General features: G+C 35.3%; 1 protein-coding gene across 1 annotated transcript in view; it reads right to left on the reverse strand.

Moving 5' to 3' along the window:
- Window positions 1-22,886, reverse strand: part of COL28A1 (collagen type XXVIII alpha 1 chain) — a 59,418-nt gene that overhangs the window by 35,173 nt on the left and 1,359 nt on the right. The window contains exons 3-18 of the mRNA XM_038128051.1: window positions 22,220-22,779; window positions 21,511-21,531; window positions 20,815-20,874; window positions 19,543-19,596; window positions 19,007-19,048; window positions 18,327-18,353; window positions 17,178-17,222; window positions 15,531-15,575; window positions 15,182-15,235; window positions 6,652-6,720; window positions 5,151-5,219; window positions 3,858-3,926; window positions 2,875-2,943; window positions 2,040-2,108; window positions 1,446-1,514; window positions 49-117 (exon numbers count right to left, since the gene is read on the reverse strand). Of these exons, the coding sequence (XP_037983979.1) occupies window positions 49-117; window positions 1,446-1,514; window positions 2,040-2,108; window positions 2,875-2,943; window positions 3,858-3,926; window positions 5,151-5,219; window positions 6,652-6,720; window positions 15,182-15,235; window positions 15,531-15,575; window positions 17,178-17,222; window positions 18,327-18,353; window positions 19,007-19,048; window positions 19,543-19,596; window positions 20,815-20,874; window positions 21,511-21,531; window positions 22,220-22,779 (1,391 nt within the window). The remainder of the gene's footprint in view (window positions 1-48; window positions 118-1,445; window positions 1,515-2,039; window positions 2,109-2,874; window positions 2,944-3,857; window positions 3,927-5,150; window positions 5,220-6,651; window positions 6,721-15,181; window positions 15,236-15,530; window positions 15,576-17,177; window positions 17,223-18,326; window positions 18,354-19,006; window positions 19,049-19,542; window positions 19,597-20,814; window positions 20,875-21,510; window positions 21,532-22,219; window positions 22,780-22,886) is intronic.

A 22,886-nucleotide genomic window follows, 5' to 3' on the forward strand; every position in this document is an offset into this window, starting at 1 on the left:
GGATTAAAAGACCATGAAAATAACAATCAAAAATAAAAGCTGGCTCACTTTGAGTCCTGATGAGCTAATTCCTGGAAGTCCTGGTTCTCCTTTTTGTCCAGGATTACCTGCTTCACCCTAGCAACAAAAAGTCTTTAGTTTAATAGAGAAACACAGTTTAGCTTCATTGACTACCTGCACAATTTAATTAGCTGCTTACACACAGAGGTGGATGTGATGACATTCTACAATTCTATGATCCTAAGTGGTCAAGATTTCAACTGGGAATTTATGTTCTTGAAAATCCCCTGTAACTTGTATCTATTTTATTTAACCCTGCAGTGGGCAGAAAGTCAATCACTCCAACTTTCTTCCTTATGCTTCAATGCATTTTATTTTTTACTTTACAGGACTATATCAAAAACTCTTTGGTCCCTGAATGAAAAATGAGTCCAAATAAAGAAAAATCAGAGGTTCCATTTAAGAGAAAGTTTTAGCCTCATAATTCTTTCTTCCTGTAGTTCTAAAACAGTTAAAGAGATAGGAATTCCATTTTTTCAATTTTGCTTTATCACCTGAAGAGAACTAGCCTACCATATAACATGCTTCACAGGTACCTATTTTTCTCTACATTAATGTTAAATATTGCTGCTTTAACTGCTGCTTACGTGCCAAAATTGTACCCAGAAGAAAATTACTGGTTTTCTCGTGCTTTTTCTACTATTATAACTATGACTATTGTCTATTATCTTCCTTTCATAAATCAAGGCGATTACTAAGCACACTTCTAATTTACAGTTCATCAGTTCATTCCACTTGGTCTTGTCATATTTCAGCAATTCCTCCTTTCCTCACCTGACAGTGTTCACCTGACGCTGTACCACTAGAGGCTTGGGTTTTGACAGCAGTAATTATTTTCCTCACTTCTGTGTTCTCTTCCTGCTTTCCCTCATTCTGCACTGCAGGGTCAGCTAAGTACATTTTATTTCTTTTTCCTGTCCTAGTCTTTCTGCCTTTGGTTTTGGTTCTTTTCTCACAATGACCATCAAAGGCTGAAGGCCAGGATGAAGGTGTGGTAGGATTAGCCTCAGGTTTCAAAACCATCACTGAACTAAAGCTAAACGGTTTGGTAAAATTATTTACTTGAACACAGCATATATGTGGCACCAAACTCATTGGACACAAAGATGTCTGAAAGATCCTCTTCTTAAAAATATGTGCTCCTTTAGAAACAGAAGTTCATATTATGAAGCCTAAGGGCTGATCCTAAGCAGGCAGAAGCCATATATTCCATTTGGGGAAGATCTTGATAACATGGATGGCTTTCTCTCTAAGATTCAAAAGGAATTATTATCTCAAATAAAGTTACATTTTCTTCTCATCAAACATATTTTTGAAAAGCCTGGAAAAGATACTTACTGTTTCATGACAGTGCTGCTTATAAAAAACAATGTCTGAACCATTACCTTTGGTCCTGGCCAACCATGGCCTGGAGAGCCTCTTGGCCCAGGGTTTCCTGGTGGACCCTGTGCACCCTATAAAGCAAAAGAAGTGAGTTTTAGTGCATTACACTCTTTCACATCTGAAGATCACCACATGCCCATCTTTCAGTTAATAACAATTGTATCTTATCTTTATAAGAAATCTTCCTTCCAAAATTAACAGAACCCAGAAGATCTTTTTGAATGTTTCAGTTTATCCAGCTGCTAAAGGGTGTGTTCAAGTTTCAAAGGGCTTGACATTCAGAATTGGTAGGTACTTAGCCTTGTAAAATTCTTATGTATAATATATAACTGCCAAAGCAATGCTATCTGATTCATCTCCTATGCAAATCATTATGCAGATTAGACCAAATTTACATTTGCATGATTCTAAGACCATTCAAATCAGTCAAAATCAGTTGTATTTACAAGCTTTGCTTAAAAACTAGTTTGATACTTTAAAAAATGAAAAATCACTAAGAGATTTTAATGTCTTTACATTAAAATTAGAGCTCTGATAAAATATAAAATGAAAACTTTATGAAATACTCATTTTACATGTCCAAAATGTAGACTTACCTGCCTTCCTTCATGGCCTTGTCCTGGTAGTCCTGGTGGTCCCTGTGGTCCTACCTGGCCTTGTTCACCCTACAGAAAAGGTATTCCCAAGAACTAAATTACAATAGTCCATGCTACCTGATTACTAAACTAAACACAGAGTAGCAGTCCTCAAGCTGTATTATCTTGAAATATGCTGCTTCTATCTGAAATAAATGTGTTTGGAATACCTGGAACTCTGCCCATGAAAACTGATCTAACAAAAATAATGCCCCTTCTTCCCTACAAATTCTATCCTGTTTATAATATTAAATGATCACACCTGTAATTTTGTTATTAGAAGGATCCATAGCTCATCTTTATATACTGAGATTGATTTTAAAGATTTTCTTGTACAGAAATATAGATAGTTTCTTGCACAACACTCCGAAGAAAAACTCACAAATGTAAACCCAGCAGCTGCAGAGTATATCAAAAACCTAAAAATATCGGTGTTTCTTTGCCTGTTCCAGGCCCATTAGATTAGATGACTCAGGGATTTTTGCATTTTCATATTTATCTAAAAGTAAAAATATTTTAAATAGAATATTTATGAAATTATTTTAGGAGAAAAAAAAAAAGTACATTTCCTCCCTCATACTCCCAGCTGCATAGAATACAGTCATTAGTGCTCCAAGTTAACATTAACAGGATCAGCTACTTGTATTGATGGAGCTGCATGGAACAGTGTAACATAGGTGCTCAGATTCAGGTAAAATATACCTTTGTATAGTTGTGATATTGTAAAAAATAATCTTAATTTAACTATAAATATAAATGATTATAGATACAATTATAAATATACTCTGTGCCTCACCTTGTCACCTTTGACTGGTTCACCTTTTGGTCCAGGAAGACCACGGATACCTTCAGAGCCTTTTTCACCCTAGAAATCGATGACAGTTTTGAAACTTGCATTTAGGAACTTATAAAGAACACTGTCTTAGACAAACTGGTCATCACAATGTGGATAATGAGGAAAAAAGTATTCCTTTATAAACAAACTAGAAAAAGAGTCAATGGAATTACCAAATTGGAGAAAAGAAATTGGTTCCAAATCTGCACTCGTGTTTTTGAACATAGGAGTTCAAAAGCAGAAAATTAAATACTAGGAGGAAGGAAGTTACATTTTGAAAACATGACAATATGCTCACTAGTCGAAGAGATCAGTTCAGAACTGAGTGCAAGGATGTGACTGATGCCTTTTCCATAAAAGGAAGAAAAATACTGGCTTAGTAATTCAAGGCTCTAGAGAATCTTGAATCCACCAAAACAGAGGGATGTCTTTTGATGGGAAACACAGTTATGATTTATTAATTAATTGTTTTATTGTTTGTACATATTTTTTAAGAAGTTGACATGTATTAATCTAGCAAATGCCCTAAATGAGATAACTGTCCACAGAGACTCATACACATCATCTTTCAGTTTCCCAAAATGGTAAGGCAAAAGGAAAGCAGTTGCTGAATATCTTCTTCCAATACAGAACATAAATAGCTCAGTAATTTCTTGGAAGGCAGTTTGTCTCACTAATGCTATCAAAAGAAGTTCTCTTATTAAACACACAAATAAGAGAATCATTAACTTACTACTGGTAGAGGGGACTGTATAAATTTTTTTGTAATTACTTGGATAGAATTTCTGAAATCAGTGGGATATTCTGGGAGCATAGTGATTCAGAAATCCAAGATCCATCATCCAGAATTTTATACCAATGGAACTATCAGTGGCCTTAAATAACTTAGACACTACTGCAAATTTGGTCCACAATGTTAAAGAAAGTAATTTCCATAAAACTACCTTATCTCCTTGAATGCCCTGTCCTGTTGAACCTTTTTCACCTGGTGAACCAGGAGGGCCAGGTGGTCCCTGAAAGAAAAAAAATATATATTCAAACGATACCAGCAGTTCAATTTTATACAGAAATTTTGTGTAATTTGCTAGTACAGGATTTTGCAACACTTACAACACCGGCCAGTGAAAATGCTTCCACAATATCTGTCTGAGCCCGAGCAATTAAAATGAACTGTAGCAACCATTAGTTGGGTAATTTGGAATAGAATAAGTCAATGCTGAATTCATGTGAATTACATAATTAATGTCTAAAGATTGTACTCTTACAACTCAAATGAATCTGCAGATTTATGTATAAAAGAATTAGCATTACAGTGAAACGCATTCCCCATAATTTCACATAATTTCATGATTTTCACAATGAGAATCATCAATTTGAACATATTTTTTGTACCAAATGACAGGTTATATAGGCAACACTAGAGAATGTTAATTTTGATTTAAACAAATACAGAAATAAGTATTTCTCTAACACTTTCTGTCCTCTTGCAAAACTCATCTAACTTTCAATTTTTAAAACTAGTAAGTATTTAAGGATGATCTTGATTAAACAGAAAGTTTCCACATATTTTTGTGAGAAAAAAAGTATTTCACAAATGAAGGTAACTTTCAAAAATACTAGAATTAATCTAACACCCATCTACATTTGTGGCTTCATATGAACAAGAAAACCATACATTTTATACATTTCAGGAAGAAAAAAGCAGCCACTGAGCATTAAATCAAGGTCTTGCCAAAGTTCTGTAATTCAGAAAATAAACATATAATTAAAAACATGTAATTTGAGTTCTTGTTCTTGATGGGACCCCAAATTACACATAAGAGTTGAGGGATGTTTCATCTCTTTTATTTTCATCTTCTTAAAATTTTAATGTAGACAATTTTAAAGATTATCATCAACTTAAACAAGTAGGAGTACATATACATACATATACATATACATATACATATACATATACATATACATATACATATACATATACATATACATACATACATATATACATATAGATAACCATTTTTATTTTCCCAAAACTGACTTGGATGTGGTTTTACTATCCTGCTAGGACAAGCCACATGCAGCTACTGATGTATTGGGCTGGAATAGCTTGTGCTGCTCCAGACTGGGTGCAAGGTAGTAATGGAATCAGTAGCCAATACAACTACTGACAATCATTTACACTCACTAAGACTTATTTTGTTGCATTTAAATTCCCAATGCATGTATCACTGACTTACAGGTAATCCTGGCTCACCAATTCCAGGAGGTCCTCGCAATCCAATTCTACCTTCTCGACCTTCAGCACCCTTGTGAAAAAGAAAATTAGAAAGTTCAGTCCTAATTCAGCTTGGTACTTTTGAAGAGCATAATATTTACATATAGATGATTTAATGGCATCACCACAAAGGCTTGAAATCTAGTGCGCAACTTCTCCTAAAGGAAAAAAAAAATCCATACATAACATTCTAGAAACATTTGAAAGTACCTTTCTAGTAATACTTGAAACACTAGATTGCATTCCAGCACTCAAGACATAGGGGTAACTGCTTAAAATTGCAAAGCCTAAGAAATGACAGGGATGAGGGAGTTAACTCAGACTAAATTTGGCTGCAGTACCAAAGCAGGAATGCTCAGCTGTGAGGGATGGTCACTGTAGCCTCTATCTAGCTACTTGAATTGAAGCCTGCTTCAGTGAAATATGGGATTGCATGGGAACTCCAGGAGCTGTACAGTTTCTGCATCTTCTACTTACAAGGCATCATAATCTTCACAATTTCTCCAGTTTACTGAGGACTGTGTGCCTCAAGGATAAGGGCACAGAGGATTTTTATCTTTCTACAAAGTAGTAAAGAGACAGGGGCTGATATTTCTTCTCCATAAACTATTTCCCTTCTGGAAGGACCAAGTGTTTTTCCTTTTACATGGCAAAATACTGGTTTCTGAGCTCATAAACCCACTCTGTGTTCTGGGGTCTGCCCAGGAACTGCACAGGAAATATGCAGGAATTCAATGAAAGTACAAATTAGAGCACTAAAAGCAAAAAAGTATAAGTGTGTTAGATGGTAGCTTTTGGATCCAAAACATAGGGAAAAGATGGCAGAAAGCTACACCAGAGACTTGGCACCAGAACTAGAGTGAGGTCTAGTTCTGTCCAATTTACATTTCTTGTCTGACTCTGAGATTCAGGTCTCTGATAAAACTCTTGTAAACTACTATGCAGATGCTTTTGTAGTTTTCCACGAGAAGATCTGGCAGGCCAGCATAGGCAGACATGACTTTTCCAAGATTGGATTCCACCTTCTAGTCTTTTGCAATTAAATGAGATGGAGGAATGAAATGCTGCATGAGAGAATCTTGTAAGAACATCTGTTCCCTAATGAATGACAAGGCAAATTTCTCACTTGGCCATATGTCACAGTGACTGAGATGCATTTCTGTACCTTGAAGTGTGGTTTACTCATTAGTGCAAGCATCTGCTGGTGCTTGAAAATTATCTCACATGGTTCACCCCCATTTAAATGGCATTGTTTCTGACTTCTACCAATAGGATCATCATAAAATTCAAGAGTTGCTGGAAAAGCAGGTCTTTTATCTCTATCCTATGTGAATACAAAAAACCTGTCAATCAGTTTTACATTTAGGTGATAAGAGTTTGATAAAACTGTAGGTGAGAAATTTCATTCAAAAAAAAATGACTACCCATAGCTATCATTTAACAAACATATTTCTGAGAGTTACCTTGGGTCCTGGCTCTCCAATGCCAGAGGGTCCTGCAGGACCATAGGGACCTGGAGGGCCTTGCTCTCCCTAAAGAGAAAAAATGGAAAGAAACTATCAATATGACTAGAAGTTTAATCAAATTCTGACAGAGTGTCTTTCCAAAGCCTCATTTAGGGCTAGAGAGATACATTTTTAAAGTAAAAAAACAAACAAACAAAACAAAACAATCAAAACCTGTCTTGAAGAAATATGTTTAGATTAGAAGCAGGGCCAATATCCTGGCCATACAAGATATAATAATTTTATAAATCCACTCTTTCATATGCATGATAAAAGATTATAATTTTTTTTTTGTCCTATCTTTGGTCCTGACTTCATCCAATATTTTGGTGCTTCCACAGACTTTTCTTGATAGAAAGAAGGGTATTTGGAAATGAAGCAGTGCTTAAGCTTCCAACATTGCACTCAGGGTTCTTGCCATTATAACAAATGCACACACAGCATGACTGTCGTTTCTACTGCTATCTTTGACTGCAGCTCCTTCTTCTCATTCTCTCTTCTGTACACTGTGTTTCTAACAAAGCCAACACAGCCACATAGCTACTATTTTTTTTTACCAAAATGTGTTTGTTTTGTGGGAAGGTGTTAATTTTTTCGGATTGAAACTTTTATTTACTTATGAATGTTATATGCTCAGTTCTGCAACCTTTCAATGAGAATTTTGCACTTGAGAAGTCAACAGAAGAATTGTGAGGAAATGTAAAAAATTACATTTCCTCACAAAATCAATCAGTTTTTAATCAGCCAAAGAATTAAGCTAGAATGCAGAAATGGAAAGATACAGCAGAGGTAAATAAACAGACTATTCTTGAAGCTCAATTTCTGATAACTATGCACTTGTAGTGCTACTGCTGCAGCTTTAGATCTAGAATAACATGGAACTTGATGCCCAGATTTAAATTTATTCCTCTACAGAACAGTATAATAATTTGGAAATAGCTAGAAAATTTAAAACTTATTCAAAATGCCAGATTTGCTGGCACAAAAGGCACAAACAAAACTGCTATCACTCAGTGGAATAGCATATATCCACATAGGACACTGATAGGGTATTAACAACATTGATACTGTGCTAATGTGGATTCTGTGCATGCAACTATTGCAAAAATACAGAACATAGCTAAAAAGTTGACCGTCTTCCTAGGTTGAACTTATTGTTTGGGTTTCCTAATAATGTTTTCATGACACCTTTGGACCAGAGTCACAATTCAGTTCATCTGTATACAGATAATCATAAATAATGCAATTTTTACTGATATAAAGCCAATTGAAAATTTAGCAGTTTTCCTCATACCTGTGTTTTTCCTGATGTGTTCATTTGAAACTGATCAAACAACAACAACAAAAATTCCTCAAACAACCCATCTTCTATGCTTCCTATAGCCTGGTGCCTATAAAGTTTTGCCTTTCAGCCCATATGCTTCCTTGCTTCAGCACCAACTCTGGCTTCAGTACCATTCTACTTGACAAGCCACATTAACGGGTTCAGCCCTGTGCAGCTTCAGGGCCTGAAGACAGTTTAGGATGGACAGGGATGGCTATACCCACTGCAAGAGGTGCCAGAGAGAGAAAGGAACAGGCACAAGCTGCTGTAAGGCAAGGCAGTATGCTAAGTATTAGCCCTGGGCACGGCAAATGCCACTCAGCACATTGCCTCCACCTGATAAACAAAACCTCTGAAATGGTGTAGGAATTTATTGCATGCTGAAAAATGGTATTTGATAAATTCAGGCTCATCTCTTAGCTGAAACAATACACCAACCCCCTTTATTGTGCTTGGAAAGTGCCCTCCAATTTTTTTTCCTATCACCCAAAAGGACATTGCATTTCCTGTCTATGTTGACAGTCCCTGACAGAATTTCCCAAGGACAGTAACTCTGAGGCATGTGGGATTTTTGCAGGCAACCCCAACAAGGGAAGAGATGAGAATCTTGACTCCATATTTCAGAAGGATGATTTATTGATTTATGATATCATATTATATTATATTAAAAATGCTATACTAAAACTATACTAAAAGAATAGAGAAAAGAATTAATCAGAAGGCTACAAAGGAATAGAATGGAATAATAACAAAAGCTCCTGACTGCTCAGAGCCTCGACACAGCTGGATCAATGATTGGCTATTAAGTAAAAGCAATCCACATAAGACCAATCAAAGAGGCACCTGTTGGTAAACCATCTCCAGACCACACTCCACCGCCATCAGACAGTTATTGTTCACATTTCTTTCCTGAGGCCTCTCAGCTTCTCAGGAGAAAATCCTAGTGACAGGATTTTCGTAAAATATCACAGTGACAGAGGGATGCTCCCTATCACAAATAATTCACTTTTTTGCAAGTTCACTCACATGATAGAGCCATGCCTTGAATGCAGATGGGAGTCCTGCTGAAGTTAATACTTTTCCAAAGGCTGTATTTTTTAACCATGACAAAAACGTTACACAGTTTTCCTCCCAATAACTGGTGTCATGTGTCTTGCAAGAGCTGTTGCTGTAGGTATGGTACTGGTAGGTGCTGGGGTAGGGAGAGGAAGAAGCCTTGTGATAAAAGTCATGTAGGGTGATATGAAAATATTGTTCTGTGAAACACTTTTTTATGGATAGAAGAGGATGCCTGAATATTAATGGAGAAAGAAACTCGACCTTCTAGCACACAACATGCAAAACTTGGAAACTCAAATGATTCAGTCTGTTTTAAAGACTGAATGTTTCAAACTTCAAATGGCTATTAACAAATCCGGGTTTTATCTTCTGTGGTCTTGGTGAAACCAGTAATGTGGAATTTATGAAAATCATGAAGTTCTGGCAATAATACCATGTTATTTCTGCATGTAAAAAGAAAACTCTGCTCTTCCAAAAAGCTTTTTGGTAATAATTGTCTTCATTTAATGCCTTGCTCACATTTTTTCCCCCCCTTATTGTGATTTTCCTTTTCAGAGGGCATGTAGTATCATCTTGAGCAATGGGAAGGAAAATTACACTTGATCTGAGATTAGTATTTCTACATATTGAAATTGTACCATTTTAAGCCTGGAACATACCTAATAGTCTAACCTAAAAAACTCATCATCATCTGAACCCCTTCCCCCCGCTTCAAGGTGTTCATTATGTTAGGATGAGTTCCACTTAGTGCCAATATAAATAATTTCTTTCCTTTTCAGAAAGCCCATACATACTGTAAGGAACACAAACACACTGTTTTTCAGTCTACAATGTGATAATGGTTAAGCTACAGTAAAAAAAAAAAATTCTTTCAAATTGTATGATTTTATCTTTAAAGTAAACGTTGGCAACAACAATTCAAATAGATTTAGATATTTTAACAGATGTTATTGACATTTTGTATTTCTTAATTGTGATATCTAGGAACTAAACTTGTTCATAGGAAAATTGGACTTTTTCCCAGTCTTCTGGGAAAATTGTAACTTGCCACATAAGTGAGGAAAGAATTCATATGTCATCAGAGAAGAAGCAGATCCCTTACCAGCTTGTTCTGGGAAACGTATTCAGGAAAATATGCAATGATGGATTTTTTACAGAACTGTCCCAGGATGATTTTATGGGAAAAAGTGCTTTGAATATCCACATTCAAACTTAACCTTTTCCTTAGAAGTTTGAATATATGTCTGTTCATAAAACTTCAGCCTTTAATTGAAAACCTTACTACACAAATCAAATTTTCCTGAGAGGTTCCTTACTACAGCAGTGGATTTTAAGAACATCATTCTCAGCCCTTCCATGAATATACGGTGATTTCTAGAAACATGCACTTTGTATCTAGTAGCTGGTTCAAGATTTTAAATAAACCCAAGGTCAATTCTGAAACAATAACCGTAAGTACTCCCTGCTCATCACTTTTTTATGAGTAGAACACAGGTCATAAATGGATTTCATGCCTCAATTTTATAATCTGTAACCATATAATTTGGTTTGTAATTTATTCACTGAAATTTGTGAATAGTCACTATTATTGCCCTCACTAAAAAAAACCCAAAAAGTCTTCAAAAATTACATTGAATTTACTCTTATGGATCCTTACTGGTGCTATAGCACAGAATACATTGTTGTTGGCTTGGGTTTTTTGAAATAAATATTAGTTAAGCATCTGAAAATAAATTTAAAACAAACAAACAAAAAATGTCGACTAGTCTGAGTAAATCAATAGATGTATGCATGACTAAAATAATTTTTTCCTCCAACTCTGAGAATACTAGGGGACCCCAATTTAGCTTTGCAAAAATGCTATATTCATTACTAGAACTCTGTTTTCCATAAAAATCATGATGATTCTGTTTCCTTCCTGGAGAGGAAATCAAGATGAATTAAGTTATTTGTCTTAGAATGTTGGATTTTTCTGGGGTTGTATTGCTATTGAAGGGCAAAGCTGTATTTTAATGAGAACACAACAATATGTTGGTAAATCCAGCAAAAGACATGAAGTAACCAGTTCAGATGTTTTTTAATTGTATTAACCAACTGAGTTAAGAGATATGTAGAACGTAAGTAGGAAAATTACAGAAATCAGACTACTGGGAAAGTCAGACAACAGATGGGATTTTCACTGGATAATGTTTATGGTCATTACTGCTTGTGATGGACTCTGTTACATTAACAGAGCAGAACCAATTGTAGCATGGCTTTTCTCTTTGCTAAATTTCTGTTTCTTCTATTTTAGTATTTTACTAAGTGAGATAGTGCCTTCTGTGTTTTGGAAATTGTTGAATCATCCAGTGGGCCACTCTTGAATTCTTAGTGAGACAAGGAACACAAAATCTGAGTTCCTTGCTCATATAAGCTGCTCATATGACAAGAGTTGAGTATCTCCACCTTACATCCAGAGTTATAAATTGGTGTTCTGCAAATTCAATTAATTATCTCTATGTGATTTTTTTTCCTATTGGTTTTCTTTGTAATTCTCTTTAAGTTCTATAGCTGAATGAGGTACACTTTGATCCAAATTTTTATTTTATGTGACAATATAGATAATATGTGATGGCTGACAAAGTTGTAAAGTGAAGCAAATGTCTAAGAAAATAAAAAGCACAGGTGTGAATAGTATTTCTTTTGGTATTTCAAGTTAGTAAAACAGAAAAAAAAGCATAGAATTTTGCTTTTAAAATAGTTTTCTTTGATAAATTTGACATCTTTGTATGAAACTTGTCAATGGGCAATAGAAAGTCAGTAAACCCAGAAAAAAGCAGAATAATCTTTGTTCTTTGCTCAGGATTTGCTCCGGGAACAGGAACAAGTTGTCTAGTTCAGAACACAGGAGATACATAGTGAAAATTGCCAGTTCCCAATTCCTAACTCTGTTTGAGTGAAGTGCCCTGTAATCCTCAAATGTTTTTCTCTTAAAGCCATTAAATACTGTGTTGTAAGTTTACTGTTAACATGTGAACTGTGAAAAGTTTAGTATTGGTTAAATAGCAATCTATTTAATCAGATAAATTAGTATTAATAATTATATTAATCATCATTATCATCATGATGCTTTTATGGTTTTTTAAATAAAAATGGAGCTCAAATGTCTCATTTTAAATGCCTCGGCCTCTTTATGGAGAATGTTTATATATGGTAATAAGATTATTTAGGTGGTTTTGAGATGTTAGAACTTTGCAGAATTGCAAATAAGAGAAAAAATATAAACAATTTGCATAATGGCAAAACCTGGTTCTGGTTAATGCCACACTGAGCTGCCTTCTGGGCAGGATACAGGTTGTTCAACATATTCACACATGGTTTGAAAAGAAGGTGGAAGTAAAGTGATGAAATTTGCTTGTATATTAAAGAAGTTATTAAAGGTAAGGATGGATTATGAAGTGCATTAGAAAATCTAAGGTTGAGGATGTGATTCAGCTCCATATGACCACTCCTATACTTTCATGTCTATATGGGAACAGCTTAGCTGAGTTCCTGTCAGTGGAAAGCTGTTCAGCGCAGGCAGTGTGACCTAGAGAGCTTCAACTCGCTACTCACAACACAATAAAGCAATATCATTAGAACAAAAGTATTCTGCAGTCAGTGAAACTTCACATTGACAAATTAACCAGCAGCTTGAGAATAAGAAAATGCATATGAATAAAAGAAGAAAAGAATGAAAAGTTCCTTTAAGTAATTTCTTGGTTAGTGTTTCTGGACACCACACTACCTTGCTTCAGACAAGTTGAATTGAATTAGTTGAAGCTGCAATGCTACCAAGCCTCTTCTGCTGGCGGCTTCCAGAGCCAGTGGCACCCAGACAGCACCCAGATGACACTGTCCCCATCTGTGTCTGCCACCTGGCAGTGCAAAGCAAGAGGACTCATCAGCACCCATTATCCTCATTACAGAGGTGTGGGATGCACTGAGCCAGCCAGCTACATGGGTGGACTGTACACTCCACAACTGAGAACCAGACTATCTGTAGGCTGAGCTTGATCTGGAGTTTGTATTTTGAGGATTTGAATCTATTCTTTCAAACCTCAACATGGCCCAGTAACAAAGAATAAAAGTTCAGCAGCAGTGTTCTGTATTATGTCACACCAGTACCAATGCCACCAAGAGGAAGTCACCAGTTCAATTCAAAAAGCATAAAGTATTAGAATTGAAAGGCCAAGGAACTGCTCTAAGAATAGACTCATTTATTTTATCCAAGGCTATTATAAATACCTGCCACTATTCAGAGATATTGTATTATGTGTCATGAAAACTAATTTTAAAAGAGCATTTTAATAATTCCTCTGTGAGGACAAAAATATTGGAAAGACTGCTATATGTCTGAAGCAAAAAAGGCCTTGACCTTTACTAGCTGAATGGCTGTTTATTAATCTGAAAACAACCACTGATTATCTGTACTGATCATTAAAAGATTTTTCACTCATCTCAAGCTCCAAAATGCCAAAGGTTAGCTTTGGAATTAGGTATGGACAAGAGAAAACCCTTAAACATACACATGATTTCTCTATACTCTTTAAGTATAATTATTTAAGTGTATTAGCTAAACTTGTCTGGCAGTATTTTTATTATTATAGATGTTTGAGCATAGAAAAATCTTGGCTACAGACTTTAAACAGCAGGCTGGGGAGTCAAAAGCTGGTAAGAGAGGGATGTTTCTCATTCTTACTGAAAATCTACAGCTAAAGCCTAACAACAGACCCTAAATATGGAATCCATGTTGATGGATTCTAGGGACAGATGTATGTATTTTACAACCATGAAAATATGTGAAGTGACTGACATGAGGACATACAAGATTCAACAAATATGTTTTTTTATAGAATAGAAATATCTGGTTCTACTGTCTTGAACTCATCAGTGTGAAATGACAGATGACAGATAAAAAAAAATTACTGTCATTTGCTGTGCTGAAGTTAGAAAGAGACGTGATTTTTTCCACCACATGCATGAATAGTTTCTTTCAAACTTCATCCTATTTCTTTTTCCACTTCTGAAGTACTCTGCAGCAGCTTTCCCCATCAAACATTTTTTTGAGAAGGTGAAGAAATGAGAAGTATGAAAAAGCATTTGTCCGGAGGAGGAAAATCATGATGGATGTCAATATTCCAAACTTTTTATAATAAACGTTTCCCGTATCTAAATTTATTTCCATGAATTTTCTAATTAAATTGTTGCCTAAGAAACAAAACATGAGTGTTTATATAGTGCATCTTTTACAAAGCAGCTTTGTATTAATTAATTTGTCTTGTAGAGCTTAGATTGTTAGCCAGGCGATCAATGATCCTGTCATAGAAAGTCTTTGTATCAAACTGATAAAGGGAAGATCTTTCTGTACCCAACTTTGATGTTAATAACTCTCCCACGGGCAAGACAACCATATTCACATAAAGCAATTTCCCAAAGTTTTGCAAACCAGAAAACTTCCTGAATTATTTATACACTTTATTCAACTGATTCTGCTTGACAAGGTGTACCCATTAACTCTAAATTATCCATTTTAAATATCACTAAGGCATTAATTGTCTTAAAATCTCATACCTCGACCAACTTCCAAATTGCCCTGAGTTTTTACAGCACACGACCAATTAAAAATTATTATAAATAAACAGTCTGAAGGTTTTAACTTTCATCTAGAAATATTTAATATCTTCAAACACAGGCATTGCAGGCAAAAACATTCTAGAAAGAAAGCTTCCCAAGTGATGGCAAAAGTCAAGACATATTCAGGTGATTTAAATTCTGACATAAGTGCTGTGGCTCTAGGGAGATCCTTGGTTGCATCCTACTGCGGATGTTCTTGGAGAAATGTTCTTACAAAATGTTCTTGGAGACCCAGATAAGAAAGCGGGTGCATGTGCCAACAGTACCAAGCCTTCATCACATGATGGTGCACCACCCATGTGGGGACATTATTGCTGTGCAAATAACACCACCAGTAAAAAAACTACTGACAAAAAAGGATGGTAGACGATAAAGGTTCTATAGAATTTCTGCATCCTCTCTTCCTATATAAATAACATATTCAACAACACATACACAACTACATCTTACCTTGTTTCCTTGAATGCCTTTTGGGCCTTGCTGACCTGGATCTCCCCTGATACCCTGTGAAAAAGTCAAAGCAAACAATGAGCTGCCTTTGAAGACATGTATAAGTGTTAGAGTTTTATTTCCTCTGATTGGGGTACATTATAATATAGCACAATTCTAAGCTCTAAAGGACAAGAGTTTTCTGCATCATACCCTGTGAAGTACCCAACACATTGAATATTGTTAATATTTAAAAACCAGTGCCAGCAGAAAAACATGGCTGTTTTCCATGGCATTAACAGGTTGTAAGCAGAAGAAACTTATAGAATATAATCTTTCCTTTTTATTTGGTAGCTTTTAGTTCCCTTACCTGAGGTCCCCGAGGTCCCGTAGGGCCCACAGAGCCCTGCAAACCCTGAGGAAAAATTAGATTAAATTATCAGATTAAAAGGAAATTTTAATCTGCTTTCAAATGTCAAGCACTTGACATGGATATGTACATGTAATGGCTCAAATCTCTGTTCAAGGACTTTCTAGAGACTTTATCCTCTCACCAGAGTACTGCTGCTCTCATACTGTGTTCAGTAATTGCCTGTTACATTCCCTCCTCAATATTTGGTTAAAACACTTTTCATATACAACAAGCATAATGAATGTCTAATTACCATCTTAGTTATTTGATTAAGAAGTTTTTATTTGATACAGTTTTTAAAATTTAATTGCTAGAAGCATATTAGATACAGAATTCTTCATAAAAATGCTGCAATGTCTATACCAGAATAACTTCAGTTAACTTTGTCTCACTAACTCAAACTGCTGATGAATCAGATTCACTTGCCTGGCAGAATCACACTAATCGTTCACAAAATCCATTGAAAATGCATCCAAAAAGTTTTAAATGCCATTTTAATACAGTTTAAATGATTTTTTATTCCACTAGGTGTGATTTCTCCATTTAATGAGTTCTTACCAGTAACCATCACTGCAGATTATTCAAAAATCATTCTGCTTCACTGGTTTTTGTTTAATCACCAAAATGCATATTCTACAGAATTTCACTTCCACTTGAGTCAATACTCAGTTATAATTTATTTTTAAAATAAAAATAGTTTTGAGCAAATTTACTGGTTTTTAATTTCTCTTTTCATTAGTAACATCTCTATGGGCAGAGGCACTGGCAGACTTAGATTTTTCATTATTGTATAATGCCTTTTTTTCTTTGCAATAAATACTTCTGGAATGAATATTCATTAATTCCTAGTTGAAATTAATCATAAAATAGCAGATTCCAGGAAATTAAAAACTTTTCAGGGTGGTCTTTGATAAAGGTAAACATAATATGCATGTTAGAACTGAAGAAATGTGCTTTAATAGAAGGATAAGTGCAATCTAATTGGTAGTTCTTTGCTATTTGAACTATAAATCAGTGGTTTGCATGACTCATACAAATCTGCTTGTGTGAACTCAAGATATATGATTATCTCACTTAGCAGTCTGTTATCCTTCCATCTTTCAGAATGTAAATAAACCAGGTAAAAATCTGTATTCACTTGCAACACTACTCCAGGTTAAAAAGAAAGGAGAACTGGATAGAAGTGTGAATTCATATCAGCACTGATGGGCTTGTAGACCCGAAAGTTGTTCATGTCAGGTAAGAACCTGCTTTTATTGCAATATAACTATACACTCAAATTGAAATTAAACTTTTAAGGAAATAAACTGGGTGCTCTCTGCAAGATGCTCAGTCCTGTATAAGCAAGGCTTGGCAGTGGTCAGGGCAGCTTCTGTTTTAGGTAAGGATCTGTATTTCTTAGGCAAAATGGAAAAAAAGCACGAGGTGAACAGTTGGTCCAGTTCTTACAAATCATTCGTCTACTAAGAATGTATCTCTACCACCAGGGAATTATAAGGTATTCCAAATTTACAATAGTCTTTTCAAGCTGTGTTTATGAATATATTCCATGATTTTCTGGTGTCTTCATCAACAAGAAACAGTTCAAATAAAAATTTTACTTACTATTTCTCCTTTTGGTCCTGGGGCTCCACATTCTCCTCTTTCACCCTTTATAAGAAATCAAAGGGTTCACAGCTAAACAAGATGATTTGATTACACTACGTGCATTAAAGACTCTGCGAGCATTAGTACAAGAGGTTTAGTTGACTCTGAGGACCTGGAAGTGGCATCATTATATATAGTCTGTAGAAGCCAAGATGTGCTCTACTCAAGATAGGTTGTTCCTGAAAATGCCTGCAAAACATCCAGCTTGTATCAGAAGATAATACATTTAATATCTAATCAGTTTTGAGGCAGTTTTCCACCTCACTGCACTGTCTCCAGAGATCCTTTCCATGCTCTCATTTCATTACTGTGATTTTCATTACTGAGATTTCCCTGAGTAACAACTGTGAGATTGCACATATGGAATGAAGAAAGAATTAAGTCTTTAACTGATGATTTAACATATCTATAGACACATGAAAAGTAGACCTGTGAGTCTACTGCTCCCATTTTCATGAAATCTTATCACAAAATTGACTGAAGCATTTTACTAATGAATACTAAGATTCATAGAGGCACTGCTTTTATTAACAATGTGGATATATAAGTGTCAAACAAAGAAAAGCCAAAATGGAATTATCTCTGTTTCATTTTTGACTATGATGGTCCACTTTGCAATTCATGTCTAGACTCCTCCAAGTTACTGAAATGCATAGTTTTTTTTATCTTCTTGGAGAGACTATATTGAAAATTTTCTTGATCAAACATTAGCCCTTGCAAATTATAAATAGGTTAAAAGCAAACTTCCTTGTGGTAACTTTTTCCAAAAGCTGATGGTTGTCACATTGTATTTGCAGTAAGCATTTTCTCTTTCTTTCCACTTAACCTCTTATTCAATCCACAACTTCTTTTTCCTTCCAAAAACCGTTTTTCTGGTCATTGACACTTTTTTTAATCTTACAGTCTCTGATTTTACGGGTTTTTTGTTTTATTTCCAGCATTCCAGTCTGTAAGCATTTACACAAATTTTGAATTTACTTCTGGGGATTACATCAGGAGCTTTCACGACAAAAAGACAAGACAAGCTCTTTTTTTCCATTCTTTCACATACACTGTCAGCAAGTGACAATTTATTCTCAGACTACTTCTATTCTATAAAAAACTTACCTTGTCTCCCTTGTCTCCAGGAGCTCCCTATTCAAAAATTGAAAAAAGGAAAAAATCATAAAAGAGAAAGCAAAGGCCTAACATACTGCTAATTGAAGTAGAAAAAGCCTCAATCCCCCCATAGTAAAGAACTATGTTTCAGAAGATTAACTATTCACTACAATAAAATAGCTCTCTGAAATAGTTTAACATATAATTCTCTGCAAATCTAGATGTGTATATTTATTCATATATTAGCTGTAAATATGCCACTCAGTTTGCCATCTCCTAGCAGATACATGCTGCCATTTAAATGGGACTTTTCAACGGAGTTATTCTTATACAGGGAGTAGTGTTAATCTTTCTCCGGTGAATCAACAAGAAGTCTGAGAATTATCTGGTGCTAGAAGCCAACAAAGAACAATGCAGTGTTTTTATCAGGTCTGTCTTTGGGATAAGTCTAATGCAAGTCAATTCAAAATCACACAGCTTCAAAAGTTCCTTCTCCCAGTAGCATCTCATCTCTGCATTTAAGCACGGGGTTAGACTGTTTCTTTCAGTATACATGCTTCTGTAAACCAGGCCTAAGTGAGGTGCTTTACATAGTTAAATAAAGTAGACACATAAAAATGAAAATAACATTTTTAGTTCAGAAAATGTGAAAAGAGAAAATATGAGTTAGCACTGTAGGAGTCATATACCTCTTTCCCTTTCTCTCCATGATCTCCTTTTTGAGCATCACCCTATTGGAAACAAAGGAATACAACTGAAATATGTATTTCACTAAAACTAAGAACACTGTTGAACAAGCAAAACTGTTTTTTCCTATGTAGTAACATTCACACTTCTTCCTTCCACAATCAAAGATACACATTTCCTGATCATTAACACAGAAAACTGAAGTCTTGTCATTAGATGACTGAAATCTTAGTTATTAGAGTGAACCACTCTGATCAAGGGATCTGTGTACTGTTAGAAAGCTCTCAGGAACCTAAAGAGCCTCCAGCTATATTCAGAGACCTCTGCTGTCAGAGAAAAATTGGAATGATAGGCAGTGTTATCTTGATAGCAGTTTAGTTTTAAATTTTTATCTCACACTTCTAAAGCAAACTAATTATAAACTAGCAAACCTCAACATTTTGAACTTATTTTAACATACTTTTCCTTTGCTATATTCACAACTGTGCTTTGAATAACTGGATAGAAATTTGTTTTATTTCTTTTAAATTCACATTACCTGGCTTCCTTTTGGTCCTGGGTCACCTTTGTCCCCTTTGCTGCCATCACTGCCCTGAAACACAGCAGGAAAATGTTACTATAATTGTGAGGATAAAATTCTCCAGCTTGTCTAAGACTATATTTTAGTCCAAAATCATCCTGGAATAAGTTTTGGTAGAAACCCCCACTGATTCAAGTATGGTACATGTGACACAATATTCATTTAGCTAAGCCCACTCTGGTATTATAAGGTATCTACAAATATTTTTTAAACAATATTCAATGACAAATAAATTTTCTACAGAGCATCTGAAAAACCTAATCAGGAAGGCATTACAGAAAACACACACAGTTCTTCCTTCCCATTTCTCAATTAACCACCACTATCTCATCTTCTCTGCTTAGAAAAAAAACTGTACAGAACAGTTTAGGGTCAATATTCAGCAGCCCTAAGGAAAAAATTACTGCACCATTTTTTGTTACTGGAGGATCATGATGATTGGGACTAGAAAGTCTGGTGTATACACATCTGTATAACAGGATACATCTAAAAATTTTGGATAAAATAACTTTAAAATTCTTGGATCTAAAATTTTAAATAGCAAACAGAGGTTCTGGTGCATATTATACACAAGGATTGAATGACAGGCCCTGGTGTCATAACCTGCAAATGGTATGGTTGACCCATTAGAGAATAGGGAGAAAGACAAAAACCTCTGAAAGTACCTTGCTTGTCTCTGGGGGAACTATTAAAGACAGAAAAATGGTCACAGAGGTCACCCACTTTCTGAACTCACACGTTTCTGTTCCTTACTAGAGCCAAGAAATATGTGCTGAAGTGTCACAAGAGAAAAGAGAGTGTTGGAGGCAGAGTTTTAGACCTTTCCTCATACATCCATTACCCTCAGACTTTTGAACCTTTACCCCTTACAAAAATAGATGTTGGTGCTGGGCGAAAACCTTTGTCTAATGGACCTTTCCTTCCCCATTGCAAGATTCAAAAAGTACTTTTTTATTGGGCTCCGAAATCACCTATTTATTCACAGTGTTTTATTAACCAATAATAAAAATACTTTTTCAAGATAGTATCTGACTATGGATAGATTTTTTTTCTGACCTTTTTTAACAGTGGCCTTTCACTAACAACAACATGACATGCTAAAAATTAATCTTTTTGCAGTACATGCACAGCTAATGTCTTGTTCACATAGTAACCAATTAAAGCACAGTGCAGTTTTGATCTTTATTAAATTTCAAATTCTTGAGCCTATTCAAATAAATTCATACTTACCTTTTCACCTTTGTCTCCTTTTACTCCCTTTTCACACTCACAGTGTGTCTTCTGCGCACACTACAAGGTTAATGGAAAGATAAAGGAGAATGTTTTTCAAATGTTATTTCAAAATTTTAAAGCAAAAAATTTTGATTTTGCCTAGTCACAGATATAATAACATAACAGTGGAATAATAGGAAATAAATTATATTCTATTTATTTCTCATATAATCAACATTAAACTTCCATATAGAGCAATGAAATCCATTATTTGATTTGTTTATAACAAAAATAAATCTCTTACTGTAGTGACTGCAGTCACTTAAAAATTAGAAATGCTTAAGATAGCATATACATAGTAAACAGTACTGTGAAACCTTACATAAATTTTGAACATTTTAACATTGCTATTGTTTTCTAACAAGACCACAAATGAATTTGCATATCTTGCATTAGACCTATTCCACTCTTGTAGGAAGAGTTCTTTATGTCTTACTGTTGATCTACTCACCAATGAGCTAACATGATAGATTTCTCAGGAGAAAGGACAGAAGAAATGCAGGAAAGTTAAAACAAAAGTAATCATGGTCAGAAAATTTAACCAGAGATGGAAGGTTGATTAATCCTCAAGTATTGTTTTGTTGTAGAAGAAGCAGGACTTTGGGAAGTCTAGTGGCAATAAGAGTAATCCAACACAAAGCTCAAAAACCATACCTGCTTCTGTAGCAAGGCTTCCTGAAAATAAAAAAAAAATATTACTTTAATATAGATATGATTTAATTTAACAGAGTACTAACTTTTCATCTCTAGTTTATAGACTTCCCAAGGTGAATGGTAGAGATAGTGAATACCTTCATCCTTCATTCCTTCCTCAAAGGGGAAAAAAACCAGTCTAACTACTGGTTAGACTTCTCCATTGGAGAACCAGTGGAACTACTGATAGAGAAAGGAGTTCTTGGTAGGAAGAGAGGGTTATTCCAAGTGACACACAGTGATTAGACAAGACATAAGAATTAATGAGATAGCTAAACAGACAGTATTAAGGCACAGTGCTAACAACAGGGACTGTGAAAAGATTTCCTAATCAGAGACTTTCTTTTAGAAGGCCCTACAAACAAAATTTGTAGGAGGAGGAGTCAGTGATTATGCATGAGATCAAGCTACCTTCTAAAGTATTTTCATATGCTCAGAAACACACTCTGTGTGCTGGGATATGTGATCAGAACAGCTGAGCTACTATTATCCAAGCACATAACTCCTTGGAGGGTGGCTGGCAGAAGGAAGCTCCATCTGCCCTGACCCCTGCTGCTGCAGAGAAGGCACCACAAAACCCTCTGCACTGTCTTCAGGGCTTACCTAAACAAAATTAAATGAAATGTGCCAAGGATAGACAAATGAAAAGATTAACATCAGCATAACTTACCAGTTCAAATGCTACATCAACTACCAGATTCTGATCATCCAGGCACAGGACACGTTTAGAGGACGAATCACCAGATATCATGCGCAATTTTTCTTCTTGGACTGCTTTCTTAGAAAGGCCAATGGTAACAAAATGTATCCCAAGACTTCTAGCTGTTGTGGCTATACCCTGGACGTTAGGGCTGTTTGGATGATCCACACCATCAGTCATCAAAAAAGCCACTTTCACACTTCTCTTACGACTTTCAGTTTTAAACAGATGAGTGGCATTTGAAACTGCATAATAGGAATAAGTGCCTTGGCCAATAAAGCCCAGAGAATTGATTTTCTCCTTAAAATTCTGGACATTTTTCCAGGCTGTAAAGGGATGATCAATGATGACTGTACTGCTGAACTGCATACTTGCTAGTTTGACACTATACTTGTGGGACTTAACTGGCTTCATCTGGAAAATGCTGTCAGTTAGGTTTTGAACAAAATTCTTCTGTATTTCAAACAACTGATTTTTGGCACTTTCTGAACTGTCTATGATAAAGACTATATCAATGAGACACATATCACCTGTAAGGGAACAAGAAAGTTAAATCTATGAATGATGGGAACACCTGCACAACAGATTTCAGATAATTCTCAGGAAAAAAATAATTTTCCCAAAGATTCCTCTGTCT

The sequence above is a fragment of the Motacilla alba genome, chromosome 2 (genome assembly GCF_015832195.1).
Source record: "Motacilla alba alba isolate MOTALB_02 chromosome 2, Motacilla_alba_V1.0_pri, whole genome shotgun sequence".
Lineage (NCBI taxonomy): Eukaryota > Metazoa > Chordata > Aves > Passeriformes > Motacillidae > Motacilla > Motacilla alba.